Source organism: Formica exsecta, unplaced genomic scaffold (assembly GCF_003651465.1).
Source record: "Formica exsecta isolate Colony F162 unplaced genomic scaffold, ASM365146v1 scaffold667, whole genome shotgun sequence".
Lineage (NCBI taxonomy): Eukaryota > Metazoa > Arthropoda > Insecta > Hymenoptera > Formicidae > Formica > Formica exsecta.
In genome coordinates, this window is record NW_021853430.1 from 123,202 (window position 1) to 140,288 (window position 17,087).

General features: G+C 35.1%; 2 protein-coding genes across 3 annotated transcripts in view; one reads left to right on the forward strand and one right to left on the reverse strand.

Moving 5' to 3' along the window:
• Positions 1–17,087, forward strand: part of LOC115243015 — a 112,074-nt gene that overhangs the window by 17,696 nt on the left and 77,291 nt on the right. The window lies entirely within an intron of this gene.
• Positions 9,667–15,865, reverse strand: LOC115243014 (fatty acyl-CoA reductase 1-like). The gene is made up of 8 exons (XM_029819659.1): positions 15,778–15,865; positions 14,574–14,693; positions 14,383–14,476; positions 13,894–14,139; positions 13,676–13,821; positions 12,763–13,062; positions 11,736–12,026; positions 9,667–11,549 (listed from the first exon to the last, which is right to left on the reverse strand). Exons 1-8 carry the CDS (start codon positions 15,828–15,830, stop codon positions 11,288–11,290), a joined length of 1,512 nt encoding a protein of 503 aa, XP_029675519.1. The 5' UTR covers positions 15,831–15,865; the 3' UTR covers positions 9,667–11,287.

A 17,087-nucleotide genomic window follows, 5' to 3' on the forward strand; every position in this document is an offset into this window, starting at 1 on the left:
CTCTCACGCTGTGAAATATTTTTTTTTAACTGTTTGGGTGCATTTTGTAATAAATTATTCAAAATTTTTATTTTAAATTTGATTATGTGCTAATATCTTATTTATTGATCAATGTTTATTGATCAACAAGATATGTATTAACGAATTCAGAAGTTGTTGACATAACGTATCTATACTCCGAAGAGAGAATAACATCGGTCCGCGCATAGGCGGGCAAAGTGGGGAGAACATGGCGACATACTCAATATCGTATACGTAGATACGGCTTCTGTGGGTGGAGACCTGCGCGAAACGGACGAGTTTTCGTCCGATCCGATGTTATTCTCTCTTTGGACGGAGTATATGTGGTTTTTTTAATTTTTTTAGTTTTTTTTTAGATCACACATAGTGTATGGGTGCGTGGGTGGGTGGGTTAATTTTTCGGGGATGGCTACTATGTGGTCTTTTTTTAATTTTTTTAGTTTTTTAGTTTTTTTTTAGACCACACATAGGGGGTGGGGGGGGGGGTGGGGGGATTGTGGGGTAAAACTAAAAAAAAAAACACATAGTAGCCATCCCCGAAAAATTAGCAAAATTTTGGTACCATTTTCGAGAAAATCTGTCCATAAATGTAGAAGTAGTTCGCGGTCCTACATATATATAATAGATAGATGTGTGAAAACTTGTTAAATACATAGAGTTGTGAATTTAGGTCGGATACATATACTTTAAGAAGAAGGATTCCTCTGCACTAGTTTGCGAAACCTTCATTCCTATTTTTCCAGTTATGTAGATATACTACTTTTCGCGAATTTCGCGCAAACATCCTTGTTTTCATAAAACCGTCTGCTCATAAATCCCCGGCTACAAATAACGCGATTGCTTGAATTCACGATTGTTGTTCAATTTCGCGGGTTTCGCGATCAGATTCATGGACTGATAGCTCCGCGTGGGTATATCATAAATTCTTAATTTCTCGGCACGATAAATTCCCGTTTACGTAAATCCTTACAAAGATATACGGCAGGTCTCGCTTCTATTACGAATTCTTTTATTACACACCGGCGTGTCCGTTAGATTAATCGCGGCTTCGCCGCGGTTTTATGTTCTTTCGGGTGTATTTTGCCACTCCCTCCCTCCAGGGACAGAAGGATAAATTTCTTTATATCTCGCGCGCGAACGCAGCATCCTCTTTTTCTTCTTCGTTTACCGCGTCGGACTCTCCTTTATAGACACAGTGCTTGGAGACGCTTTATTCGTGGAAACGATACTCTGCGAGGCAAGGCTCTGCCCGGTTCCGTATACATCGGGGACTACCTACGTGTACTCGTGGATCTACAGAGTGTTTCAGACGATCACTTAAACCGAGTTCAGATCAAACAAACGAGAACAATCATGAACGGATATCGGTAAAGAAATTATTTAATTAAGAATTTTATTAAAAATTATTACAAAATTTTGCAAAAAAAAATATTTGAAAACGGTTTTTTAAGATTGGACAAGATTTTCAACAAAGGCTTTAAGAAAATTCGCGATATCTCGAGTTTTAGGAAAACGTGAAAACTTTAGGAAAGAGTTTGCGTGAGGGAGTAGTTAAATTCATAATTTGCAAAATTCATCATTCGTGCTAGTATTTTAATCCTTTGCAAATTAATATTTAAACGAATATAACAAGTTTTAAGTTTGCTCCGAGGTTTTTGAATATTTCAAGTTTCATTCGGTGGCATCTTTCTACAAAATTCGTTACTCAACTTTCGAAGCGACTTCTCGTAGATTTAAAAAGCGAATGGAGAAACGATTCGAGACACTTTACTTCTGTCGCTATTTATAAGTATACATAATAGAATTTATAGTAAGTGACATGAATGAAATTATGGTAATGATCGGAAGGAATGAAAATATCAAGGGCAAGGAACCGGAGAATCTAACCGTCGCGCATAAGAAATCAGTGCCGTGTCGACTACTAAAAAAAAAAAAAAAAAAAATAGGATATAATTTTTGCAATAATAATTTATAAAAAAAAAAAATCAGGTTCTCGATCTGTAAGCGTGTACACGCCCACTTCCGCGCGGATCGTCTCCTCGTCTTGCGACGTTTTGAAAAGGATGTAACCGTCGGGGTGAATCGTGTGTGACCGGCGTGGACATTTTTCAGGCGAGGTACCATAACGTAACGGAAAAATTGATATAAACGTAGAAGGATAAACTTACTGCCAGGAGATTTATAGTACGTACGTTTCTCGATATCGAGAAAAGGATAAGATTAAACCGTAAAATATTTCGATCGTAGAAATTTTTAACATGAAGAATATTTCGATGAAGTACAGATCGCAAAATATTTTACATAAAATAATATAGAATCTTTTCTTGTACACGTCTCTAATCGTTCTTGTGTATATTTTATAATTATTAATTATTAAAATTATTTTGTGCAATTTAAAAATTATCGAAACAATTTTTATTATCTCTCTAAGAGAGAAAATGTGTAATTTTTCTAAGACTCTGTATGTGTGCATCATTTTCCTTCCTCTTCCTTTTTCTTATGTGGCCAAAAACATTGGGATATTCCGGAGAATTCTTCTTTTTATTGTTAATAAAATTTTGAAATACTGTCGATTAGATCAAAATCCCAAGGATAACTAGATAATAATACGGGGTGCGGTAGCTACACTTAAAACGTGATAATAATTACGGAGACTGATGTGACTCGCCAAGTGCTTGTATACCTTATACGTTAAAGTAGTAAAACCAGTCGCAGATGAAAGTAAGACGCGAGGAAAATTGCACGATTAGATAATCCCTGATTGCCTAAGCTACGCTTTTTCTCTGTCCTTGATGTTTCTATCGTCGATTCATGTATAAGACACAAAGTATCACTTTGAAGCATATTGGTTTTCGCAAAATATTGAATTTAATTTTACTTAACTGCATCTTTTGCGTAACCATATTTTATTTTTATTTCTCCTTTCACAGAGAAAAATTATTAGTATAAATTATTACGATCTTAGTAAACATTAATTTTAATATATTATGATTTTGTTATATATTAATTTATTTTCATTTAAGTTTAAAATATCGGTATATTGTCAATTTTTATACAAACATTTTGTTTATTACTTTGCATTATTTTTATATATTTAAATTTACATGTAGGTAGAGGGATTATTTATTTATTTAATTTTATATAATTATTTATTAATATATTATAATTTATTTATTAATTTCACAATATATATTTTAATAATAATTTGTATATGATGAAAAATATATATCGTGTGTCTCGCCGATGATGGGCAATCGCTTTTGAAGTCGGCTATAGTGCGAAATGTACTATGACCCGACGCATTCGTGAGTTCGAGCAATAATCTCTTGACACCCGCGATGTGAACGCCGGACTTTCTTCGCGTGCGTACCTATGCACGCGAATGTACGGGGTGTTCTATTTCATCCACATCTTGAATTGTTCGAACTTATAGCTCAAAAAGAAAAAAACGTACGATGGATACTTATATAAATACTCATTAAATCTAAAATCAAGCAATAGTTAAATTGTTCTTTTTTCGCTTAACAAAATAAAGAAGCTGTAGCTGTAACTTAGAGCTGGCATTAAAAAGAGCTCTCTCTCTCTCTCTCTCTCTTTTTTTCTCGTCACCTTAAAGGAATATTTTTTAACGTTTACTGTTATTACGAGGGGAGATGTTTTAATCCGTCGAGCTGAGTGATGAGAACACTTGACCTTCCACTTACAAGCTCTAGAAAAGCGCGCACAGTTCGTTTCAGCTTCAAGGTATAAACATGTACTTTGCACGGGTAATAGTACGATCTACCCTTTAAACGATCTCGTAAACCAGCCCACTTTTGCAGGGTCCATTGGGACGAACAGCATTAATGGTAAATATCGAGGTCATCGCGGGAAAAGCTAATTTATTACCGTCGTCTGATACGTCGATATTATCCTTAAAAAGATCAGCGACAATGGTTTTTCTCTGAAATATCTGGAATCGAATGAAATATACATAATGATATAATCGTCACCGCGACCGTGAACGATTCTCGATTCTTGCGAAATTTCTCGAATATCACTCAAATAAATTATGATTTCGAGCGAACACGTTATCGCTTCCATTTTTATCGCCTCTGACTCGAACGATATGACGATAGTATTCCTTCGAGATAAATTTTTTCCCACATTAGTTATTTAAAAGTGTTTAAAATAACTCAGTCACAAAAATATTCATGTAGCTACGGAAAATTTGATTGCTCATCGACACCCAGTATATTGTCGCGCATACATGTGTTTATTTGTAAACACATGCGTGTTCGCAAATAATGCGCGGAGGAATATCGAGCTCTCGCCGTGAATATTTGCAAGAATTCGCTTTTCTCTGCACGGAGGTAATCGTTGAATACGAAAGTATCCACGGGGTATATTCTCGTGCTTCGATCTCTTGGCGCGCCTTCCTAATCTCGCGTGTTGCGACGATGCGAGAGAGAAGCGATAGAAATAACGCACGAAAATCAGCCTATAAAGTGGCATGCATGTACACGATATATCAAGCGCCATACATAAAGTTGCAATATAAAAGAACGCGTGCGTTTCTAACATTTTTTATTTTATATAAAATATTTTTTGTTTTATTTTATTATTTATTTTATTTTATGAAAAATTCCCTCTTTCTCAGCGAAGAAAAATTAAATAGATAAAATTACCGGGTTGATGTAATTATCTGTATTATATCTATCTACGCTGAAACTCTTATGTCGACCACTAAAATACCTGCTTTTATCGAGATATGAAAGTAATCTTTGCCAAGAATGATAAAATAAATATTGAAATAAATGTTAAATGAAAGCTTCAATTTATATTATCTCTTAAAATCTTATAAAAAGATATATATATATATTTTAATAATATACTCTGGAAATAATATAATTGTATACACATATAATTAAAGAAATCTTTTGAGAGGCAGGACGCATTATATGACGTACGGAATTTTTATGGAATTTTAAATTTATACATAGAAAGATTTGAAAAGAAACTAATTTAAAAACGGAAATTGCGGGGAAATTGAGAAAAGGTTCCAAGATTATTTTATAACTCCTAGAAAAAATAATCATAGTAAAATTTAATTATACCGCAAAAAAAACTGATTATATAACAGCTTTAATTTCCCACTGAAAGACTCGAAATGTCGACACAGCAAACTTTTCTTTTAAACGCCCATCCATTTAAATAAATGGACTTCTCGCGGATAATAAGACGGTCGCGCGCGCGTCTCGGTTTCTTTGATCCTCTTTATCCTTTGGCGCGCGCGGCAACGCGTACCTTTACATCCTGCCTTTATACGTCGTTAGTCAGTGTCTCCGTGGAAAGGAACATCAGCTCGATTTACGAAGCGCCGACAGGAAGAAGGATTTCCATTCGTTTTAGTCGCGCGTGGAGACGGGGGGAAAAGGACACGATGACGTTCGCACGCTAGTCGCTTTGTCGACGTTCCTCGCCGCGATGTTAATCCCGTGGAAACGATAATACCTCAACATTGTATGCAGGTGCGAGAGTAAGACTTGACTGTGTCGAGATTATGACCTCCGAAAATCTTTTCACCCTCGTTCTGACTGCGTGTTTAGCGCTAAATCCGTTGTCGGTATCACGTTGAAACAAATTTTCTATTAATATTTATTATTAAATATTTGGTAGTTGAATGTCAACGAAAATTTCTATTTTGAAGATAACTGATAATAATAAAGTGTTATATTTTCAATTGTGCAAGATGAAGATTCAATCTCGAAAATTTCTTCGCTTTTAATCGCTATGAAATCGGAGATTATTGGTATCCCAAATTTTTTTTTATCTGAGAGAAAATTTTTTTTTATTATTATAAGAATTTTGAAAATATTTTTCTCTCTGAAAAGAATTTTATTTACTTTACGCTTTACGTAATAAATTATGTAATGTAATTCTAGCAATTCCGGGCTATATAAATACACGCGACGAGAAAGAGAGATTCATACTTTTCACGAATGATGATACTTATCGCCGTTGCTAACTGTAATTACCAGTTCCCTGGCGCGGCACGAGGATATATCTTGATGGGTCTTTTCAGATTTAATTCACCGGAAATCGCGTGCCGGAAGTAACAACAGGAGAAACGAGCTGCGACGCGTCGCTCCGTTAATATTCCGACGTTTGGTCTTCTTGCTGGATATATATATAGTGCTTTAGGTGTACTAGTTAACCCTCGTTAAACTCTGCGAGTGTAGCAATTAGATGCGTTTTGCTCGTGGCTGCTTTGCGCCGAACAATTGAGTAATTGAGTGCCACAGTAGCTCACACAAACTTGCCATAGAACATTTAATTATACATTATCAATTGAAAGATTTGATATAAAATAGATCCGCTATCTTCCAAAAAAAAAATTTAAATCGAGATAAAATTTAATTTCTTGAAATTCCTGAACAGACACACACATATGTAATTCTTTAATTGTAAATATTACGTCGAATTATTTATCATTATTTATTTTTTCTCTTATATTTTTATTAAAATTGTTTAGGAACTGCAAATTAATTTTTTTTTTTTTTTACGTTTTTAATTAATTCTTTAATATCTTTTTATAAAGATTGTTATTATGTTAAAACATACGGAATGTCTCGAACCTATCAATATTTCTTCAATGCTTTGAATAGACGATATCAAATGACTCGCGGAATATGATGTGACAACGGCGGAAATGTACCAACGGCGGTTTTCCTCTGTGTCACGGAGGGTATTCGGTGCATAATCGAGTTTCTTTAACAATCGTATGATGAGTAAGATCCGATCTAAGAATAGATTCGCTCGATACGACGGGGGGAATGCAGATCAAATAACAAGGAGAAATAAAATCCCGCAAAATAAAAAGAAAGATTAATATACTTTTTCTTCATTGTTTATTTAAAAAAAGATATTTACTAAGTTTTGAATTTATTTTTTAATATCATAACTACTTTATTAAAGATATGTATATTTTTTTAATAAGATTTTTGTATCTGCTTACATTTAGAATATATTCAAAAAATATTTATATTAGTTCCTTAAATCATATGAGATACATTATAGCAATAATCCGTATACATTAGTGTTTCCGTTTATATAATTTTGGGATTATAATTTTCCAGCATACGCAAATAACCGAAAAAATGGGTAAAACGACAGAGTTTCTCGGTTTATTCGAAACGTATCGAGCCGCGAAATTAATCCGCTCGAGATGAACTCCCGACACTGCAGCATGCGCTAAATTGAAATGGGACAATCCCCCAACCCCTAAGAGATAGAGAAAAATCTCTACCCCAATCGGGAGTTTTGTGTTCGCGTCCCTTCTACGCGCTATTAATAATAACGCATCGCTCTTTTCGAGCTCTGTACGAGAGTATCGCGGTACACGGGGTGAATGAAAGAATCGGGTATCCCGGTGTACGCGTGCAGCAGGTTTTTCTGCGGGCCACCCTTCTGGCCAATCTGGCCCCGTTCTCTTGCTCCCCCTTAGTTTCGATGGCATTTTCCAGACGGGCGGGTGCGCGTTTTCGTTATTCCCTCTCTATCGTACTCGAAAATTTCACATTATTTCGTAAAATCCGTTCGCGTGTTTCAAAGTTTAGTTAGATATTTTCTATTGAAAATATTGAAAACTTATGAGAAATCGTCTTCCTTCACAAATTTTTCTATCCAAAAATTCTTCATTTAAATATTCTGGCTTTAAATCTGTCAACAATTCTATCATTAAAATAATAAATACATAGATAGTACATATGATAACAATTCTTTGATTGAAAAGTGAGGATCGGTGATTATTTAAACTTAGAGATACAGCAGCTTTTCTTTCTTTCTTTAAATAAAGTAAAGAATTTTCATGTAACGATGCAGTTTGGATTCCAAACATGCGCGTTGAGTGCGCGTCGGTTTATTATTTCAATTGTTCGTTCAATCTTTCTCAACCCCCTTCGGGGGTTTCCTTTCGTTCCTCGTGTCAGAATTCGTCAAGCTCTGTCAAAACGACGTGGCAATGCTGTCAAAGGGGGTCGGAGTATATCGGTCGATTCTTTGGTACGTTTTATTGTTTTCGCGCATCGTGCTGCGTTCTACTTCTTTTTTTTTTTTTTTTTCATTCTGTATCCGATTTTCCCCACCCGAGGGAGAGGATTGTCGAGCGTTCGAGCGTTGTTATTGTTTGTTTGCTCTTACGCATCTCGTTTCCCAACCGAGTATTTTCGGTTCGCGAAATTGCAAATTCGTTGTTGAAACATTGTTGCAACCGGCGAGCGAGCGTGACACGCAATCAGCTGTGTATTAAATGAAATTAAAGTGTCATTTAAAGGGAGAGCCTGATATTTTCTCTCCGCTACATTACTTTTTTCGTTATGTATGTATTTATAATCACGTTTTATAATGAAAATGTTTCTCGCGTGTTTTTTGCAGCAATCTTACCGACGCGATTTTGCAATAAAAAATAAAGGAAGAAAAAAAATCATCAACACATGTGTTTGTTATAGATATTAATCGCGTAAATTCGCTGGATGTCGCACGCAAGTATGTCGTTCACCACAATGTTTGCAATACGTTGAGTTACGTAACTACCGCCATTGTATTTCCGTTCTTTCTTTTTCCTTTTCTTTAATAACCGAGTCGACAGCTTTTCACAAGGCGTTTCTCAGCCGTCATTATTAACGCGCGCGGGCGCCCGTGCTAAGAGAAAGAATATTATTATCATCTTAACCACCGGCTTTGTTCGCACCCGGTTTTCATTTCACATCTTTATTATGAAAGTAATGGTATCCATTGAACTCACAAACGCGCAAATATTTATTCGGAAGTATTACGTCCGAATATTAGCATATATTATGTATAATTCTCGCGGCGCTTCTCTGCCATTGTATCCGAGCAATTTTTTTCCGTCCGGAATATTGTTTCCGCAACGAGAATCTATTTTTCGCACTGTTTAATATCCGACACGATCTGTTTCACCGATCGCGTTTCTCTCCTCGTAAAAAACATTTCTCGTCTACTACGGAAAACATCGTCTATTTTTTTTATTTATTTATCAGCGAAGATTCAAAGCGATTTAAGGCTGTATGTGTCATATGTCGAAAAATCGACAAAAGCATGAAAATTTCGTAGACTATTTTTTCTGAATATCTGTGCAAAACCTGAGCACAATTCTCTTAGCGGTTTGGAAATTATTTAAGTTTAAAGTGGCTATTGATTCTCATGGAAAATCGCGTATTATAGCATTTATTGACAAGTTTGACAAGCAAAAAAGAAAAAGACATTGTCAGCAAAATAAAAATGTTTACTTTATGAAAACTCTAATGTTTGTGCAAAACTTAATTTAGATCCATTTACTTGTTTAAATGTTATGTACTAAAAATTGTAGATAATTATTATTTCTCTTTCTCTCTGCAAATTATTCGTTTTTTTTTTGTTTCTTGCAATTGATTTCAGGGAGTATTCACGATCAAAAGTTTTTGTCATAAATTAAGAAAAATATTAATTACAACTATTTTCTTTTACAAAGACGTTAAAAACCATATTATTTTGTGATTCTTTAACTTTTTTATAATCCGGATTTATTTATTTGATTTTTCAAACAGTATAAACGTAAGAAATATGTTTTTTTTTTTTAATTTTGACAATTTTTTATCATTATTGTACAGCCAAAACATCCTTAATTTAATAGAACTCGATGAGAAATTATTCTTATATTTGTCTGTGACGCGGCAACTGGCCGTAATATTCTTCTTCGCGTGACAAATCGGGAATTCAGTTCATAACAGTAGTTGTAACAGTTCAACAGTGTTTACGAAATTGAACCTTAATATCCGACACGCGAGAAACCGGCCTCGGAGCAACGGAACGCAAAAACGCCATGGAAACGGGACAGGTCGCGCGAATCCATTCGCGCGAGTAGGTGAGTAGGTAGATAGGTAGGTAGGTAGGTAGGTAGGTAGGTAGGTTGGTAGGTAGGCAGATAGATAGATAGATAGATAGATGGTCGAACGGACTCGCGCTGCGTGTAGGTAGATGCTGCAACTGCTGCATTAACGGGTGCACCGCTCTTTCTGAAACGAATGCACGAGATGCGGTTACCGAGCGGAATAATGCATTGCGATAGTGGATTCAGACTTAATTAAAGGCCCAGTCTACTCTAGCAGTATGAAAAATTGATGAATTTTTTGAATTTTTTTGACTAATATTAGAAATCAAAAAAACGCGTGTCAAATGCAAAAAAATCAATCTCTTATATTGTACAAAAAAAATTCCTGTAAATTATCAATTTTTCATATTACTAGAGTAAACTAGGCCTTTAATACGGCAAAGTGCAATAATCGGAATATTTTGGAAAATGGAACGATGCAGTATAATGAATTTTCAATCCAAAAAAAAAAAATAAAAGATTGATAAGTTTGTTATTTGAAATAGCGAATGATGCTCTATTCATCTAACGGTTTCCACAATTCAACTTGATCCTATTTGTATGACAAATTGTCGGTATTTAATCAGTCGCATATCTCAAATTCGATTAAATGAAAGTGATATGTATTACGATAACGATAATTATACATTCCTGAAGGTCTATTATTATCTCTCGTGAGAGATGTCCCTCGTGGTCGTTGACGTTTCGTGAGTGCTCTCCTGCGTTCTGGAACAGTGACAATCAGACCGAAGAGGCCGCATTGTTGTCCGCATGGTTTACGAGCGTATAGCACATATGCTCGAATATCACCAGATACGCGAGATACTCGCATTTCTGGCCAATAGTAGATTTCAGCCGGTGATCCCGAACGAGCGCTATCGTTAGTATCGGTAAATCACCGGCGTGACGTTCCCCACCACGTGTGCGTACAGTGTTTCCGATTTTTCCGAATATCTCCACTTTCACTGGCTGGCGATCGCGCATCATCTGTCGTTAGTTTCCTACTTCCTTGTATTTTCTAGCTAGTATTTTCGTGCTGATATAAAAGTATAATTTGTTCGTAATAAGATTGAGAGCGAAATCTACAAATTATAATCTATAAATTATGATGAAATAGAGATTATATGTAATTTATTTATTTTAACTTTCTATTTAATGACTATTTGATTCTTAATGTGTCATTTATAATATATATCTTTATATATAATTAATACAACATATATCCTTATAAAATATCATTTAACGAGAGAAAAATGTAGGTGTGTTGCAAACTGTGAGCTCTTGATTATATAAATTATATAGAGAAAGCGCGTTCCGGTTACACATACAAGTTGAGTTTCAACGAACACTTGGGGATCAGAGTTCATATTCAGCCAATCCTTCCTTTGCAGCGTCCCACGGTGTTTTGTTGACAAATGCGCGAATACCATTTGCCATTCGTTTCACGTATTCCACCCAATCAAAGTTACTCATATCGAACTCGAATATCTCGCGATCCACCGCGCTCATTCGTTCCCACAGTTTGACCATCGCGTTATTCGTGAAGTACCACTGCCGCGTCATAAAGTAAGACGTCGCCGAGAGATGAGCGTGTATCAGATTGTAGGTCTTGCACCATCTATAAAAAGCGCGAAAGGGATCACGAAATGTCCGAGGGAATCCACATTTTTGCGTTAAACTTATTTTTACATCGCTAACCCGTCAAAATTTCAAAATGGGCAGGATGCTTTAATATTTCCCGCGATTCATAAAACGTGTATTTTAAATATTATAGTAAAAGATATGATAGAGAAAAATATCCGACCTTGAATCCCGGCCGGTGAGATTGGCCGCCGCGTCCATCATAATCGCGGGCAACAAATGGAAGAGGCACAAGAGAATCTTATGTATCCATAGTCTACTGTTCCAAAACATGCACTGTAGCCGTATGTTCTTCGCACCCGGTATCTTCGATCCGTGGTTGCGTACGTGTTTTCGAAACGTTCGCCAGGTTATCGGACTTTGACACGACGACACGCAATTGTACACTTTTACCCTTTCCACGTCCGGCACGAGACCGGTGTCCACGTCTACTTTAAAATTTTTCTTGACTTTCCTATTGACAAAAATTGGATATTGATCCAAGTGTTAAAGTCCGTTAAAGAAATTTTCATCGTGAAAGTATAACATCTTTGAATTTCGTATTTTAATAAAGAAGAAAAAATATGAAAATTGAACAATCCATGGTGTCTACTCCCTGGAAAAACATGGAAAACCTGGAATTCTCAGGGTTTTTTTTTGTTCCTGGGGAAATCAGGGAATTCTCATGGAATTTTATTGGCATCCAGAAAATTTTTTAAAAAATCTCTGATAACTTTGTTCAAATATTGTAAGCAGTCAATTGAGAGAATTATATGTACTTAAAATATATTATAAATATATATCTATCTCTTTTTGTTTATATACAGGGTGGTCCTCGTAACGGTCGCCACGATTTTTAAGGATCGAAGTACATGCAATACATATTCTTTATTGTAATTTTTAATTATTAGAATTTAGCATTAGAAAATACGTAATAAAGAGACTTATTTTAGGAAATTGCACCAAAAAAAATCTTTAAAATATTCTCTTCACCTGGAATTTTGAACAAAAATACCTGGAAGATCAGGGAATTTTTTTACAGGATTTAAGTAGACACCCTGATAATCGAAGGGGAATATGCTTAGTAATTAATTTATCGTACTGTATTATCTTCTTTTTATTCGTGCTTATTTGCATCGTGATTATTATTCCGCAATCGCCTTGATAAAAAAAATATTCATTGAAACAGGCCTAAGAATTAATGAGCTCACCTCTCGTTGGTGTGCCAGGCGGCGGCGATCAGACTCGACGTCACGTAATCGGCCGGTACGAAGTCGAGCTTTTTGTCGGTGTGGCAATGTATCGTGCGCAATAAACCGATGCTCGAGCCGGCCAGGAGGCCAACCGGCCCGTACACGCTGTCGGCCCAGCCCACGATCGGCTCCTTCCAGGTCGAAGTCACGACGGACGTTCGCACGATGCACGCCGGTATATTGCCACTGTATCGCAGCACCGTGTCCTCCGCGATTGCTTTCGTAAATGAGAATGTGCTGGGCCATTTGTCGATCAATCTATCGGATGCGAATCAAAGAATCTCCCGTCAGAGAACGCGCATAGAAGTGGAAAATATTTAGATAAGAAATTTGACGCGTATGAGAAATTTTCTCCCCGAGAAAACGGAAAAAAACGATTTTTTTTTTTTTCTAGTCTTCTTCTAACAGAATAAGGTTTGATCGTGGGATTTCAATTAATGTGGAAGCGATTATAATCAAGGGTCTCTATTCTCTACAAAAAGATGGAAAGCTTGAAATTCTCGGAATTTCTTTTATACCTGGAAAAATCAGAGCATTCTCATGGAATTTTATTGAGACTCGGGGAAATTTTTAAAAAATCCTTCTTTGATAATTTTACTCTCATATTTTGTAAACAGTCGGCAAGCCAAGTAAATTATGTGTTTAAAATATATTGGAAATATTTATATCTATTTTTCTGTAATTGGATCAATAAAAGATTTGCAAAGTACATATAATTTGATCGATTGAAAAACTGTGCACGAGTCGTGAAAAATATTTTATTTAGCTCAAACGACACGACGTGAAGAAAATTTCTCGTACTTTTATACGTCAAATTTCTTATCTAAATATTTTAAAAGAAAGCGTCTTTTTATTTTGAAATAACACTCACGCCGGTGCGATAGCCTCCAGCTTCTTGTCGTTCAAGATATTTAACAGCGATAAGAATTGATCGGTCTCCATGGGCGGGGGGTAATGGCTCTCTTCGATGGATTGGATTGGCGAATGAGCGAAGACGGTCGACAAATAAACAAAAGTCTGAAAATTTGCGACTTATTGCGACGAACTCTCAATGTAACTCTTACAATAGAATTATTATGAGATCATTACCTTGAGATGAGGCATCTCTTTCGCCAAAAGTAGTATCTGCTTCGTGCTCTGCACATGAACGTTCGCCATAGTGCGAAGTTTTTGATTGGATCGTATGATCGCCGTACCGTGAAAAATAATGTTCGTATCGAGCAGCCTGGTTCGATCTTGCGGAGACAAACCTAAATTTGTCGTGTTCAGATCACTCTCGATCACTCTTAATTTCTGCGAGAAGTCGGGCTGCTCCTTCTTCAGTCTCTCGTATAACTAAAAGACATAACAATTTTTTTACCAATCACTAATAAACAAATGAATATAACGGTAATATATATAAATAATAAACATAATATTTATATTTATATCAACAATTCAATATTTCATAATTTTTATATTTAAATAATATTATATCATTCATATCTCTCTCTCTCTCTCTTTCTCTCTCTTTTTAAGGATAGAGATGATATTTGTACGAAATATTTTTCTTCATGAATAGAAAAAAAAAGATCTTACGGGCAATTCAGCAAGTTGCTGCACGCGTGCCTGAGGACCTTTTCCATTTTTTCTTCTTACAAGTATATATAATATCGCGACATTCGGGCAGGATCTATGCAAGAGATGCACAACATTTTGCGTGAAATAATGATAATCTGTGGTAGGAAGTTCTTCGCAAGTTTTTTTGACGGTAGATGATTTATGCTTACCGCAACAATTTTTCGATTAGAAGCTTGCCCAGGAAGCCCAAGCCACCTGTTACGAGAACTTTACTGCCTGAGAAAAATTGCGCGATTTCACTTTCCGCCGTATTGGCTTGCGACTCGTCGCTGAAACATTAAAATAATTTATAACTCATCGTATAATTAATAAAATAATTCATAATTCGGGTGGAGTTCCGAATAGGTGAACCCTCCGATTTTTTTGAAACTACACTATTTTTTGTATTTTTTAACGCTGATTACAAATGTGATAATGAAAATTTGCGACAAGGTCATTTTCAAGGTCAAAACTCAAAAAAACTGAAAAAATATAACTTTTTAGACATTATTTCAATAAATATTGATGTAACAAAAAAATGTTTCAAATAAAGGTTGCAGTTCTTAAAAAAATACATTATTTATGTTCTATAAATTTTTTGCGTGAAACTGAAAGTTTTCGAGAAAATCGATGTTAAAGACTAAAAACGGCGGGTGAAGTTCCGAACAGTGCTCACCTCTGATTTTTTTTGAAACTCAGTATTCTTACGTATTTTGATGCACTGATTACGAATATCATAATGAAAATTGGTGCATCTCTTATTTTCATAGTGAAAATCATGAAAAACCCATAACAATTTTAGATCTTACAGAGAAAAACATTTTATGTCCTATTAATTTTTACCGTACGATAGTTTTCAACAAAAACGATGGAATCTAAATCTTATATCTGTTCTCCCATCTAAGCATGTACTTTGCAGTACATATACGATTCCACATGGGTTTACAACTTTCCACGCAGAGCGAGGTTCCACGCAAACCTATTTGTCTAGTTTTTCGGAACTTCACCCGCCGTTTTTAGTCTTTAACATCGATTTTCTCGAAAACTTTCAGTTTCACGCAAAAAATTTATAGAACATAAATAATGTATTTTTTTAAGAACTGCAACCTTTATTTGAAACATTTTTTTGTTACATCAATATTTATTAAAATAATGTCTAAAAAGTTATATTTTTTCAGTTTTTTTGAGTTTTGACCTTGAAAATGACCTTGTCGCAAATTTTCATTATCACATTTGTAATCAGCGTTAAAAAATACAAAAAATAGTGTAGTTTCAAAAAAATCGGAGGTTTCACCTATTCGGAACTTTATCCCATAATTCATAATAATTAATAAGATAATTGATAAAATAATGTCGCAACACATATCTCTTTACCTTTGATTAATCATCGTGGTTTCTGGAAATGCTTGCGTCTCGAGAGTTGTCATGATTTTCGAAGTCACTGTTATCGGTGCTAAACTTCGACTGTGACGAACTATATTCACCTTGCTAGTATGTGAAATCTCATTATGAATAATTCATTCTATTGTAAATCAGAAGAATGGCATCAGACGATTGGCAAGTTAAATCGAAGTGTCGTACAAATATATGCATACGAGATGATTCGACATTTTCGAAGTATATTGAATTTCGATATTTACCTGTCTAACAATATTACTTTGTTTTATCATGATAACTTCTTCCGGCGATTGCAAACCGATCTTGCACTGATGTACCCACGGACATAAAATTGCGTGGAACGCAAAAATTATTTATCTATTATCAAATTTTTATTCACGCTCTTTTTCAAAATATTAATTAAAAGCATCTTTTTTTTTATCTCTTCTATAAAATGTTTTTTGATCACGAATTTAAATTTAGCTACTACGAGCCAAACGCGGCTGGTAGTGCGTCAGTTTAAAAGAAAATTAATTTTTCTTTTAAACTAAATCGTTATGTACGGTGCATATATTTTCCTTGGTGTGGAAGTTTGAAAGAAAAATTAATTTTCTTTGAAACCATCCGCGCGTTTGGCTCGTACTAGCCCGGTAAATTTAGATTTGTTTTCACATTGAAACTTACTAAAAAAAAATTCTATATCTTCTATAAAAAACATTTCTGTATTTTTCTATTACAAATATGGTTAGGTGTCATTGATATCCCAATTTAAAAATTAATATCAAATCTTTACATAAATCTTCAGTATATACGACTGCAATTCTGAAATCATTCAAAAATACATTAAGAAAAAAAAGTTGTTAACTTGACTAAATTCGTCCAACTAATTACTATTTCTTTGTATTTCTTTAATTGAAATATTTAAATATTTAAATCAAATACGACATATTAAATCTAACATGACGTATATTTGACTTAAATACATAAATATTTTAATTAAAGAAATACAAAGAAATAGTAATTAGTTGGACGAATTTAGTCAAGTCAACAACTTTTTTTCCTCAATGTACGCAACGCTCTTATATCGTCTCCGAGGCACTGACATGAGTCTCGTCTCGCCTGAGGTAATATCGCTAGAGGAAGAGGCGTAGGTGCGCTATAAACGGGTATCCGTTCGAAGGGAAAGAAGGAAAAAGAACACGCATACGCAGGAGGAAAAGTACACGCGACAGTATGTAAGACAGAGAAGGAAGAAAGGCGAGAGACTCGTTGCACGAGGAACAGCGGACATCTTACTCTCTCCCCCC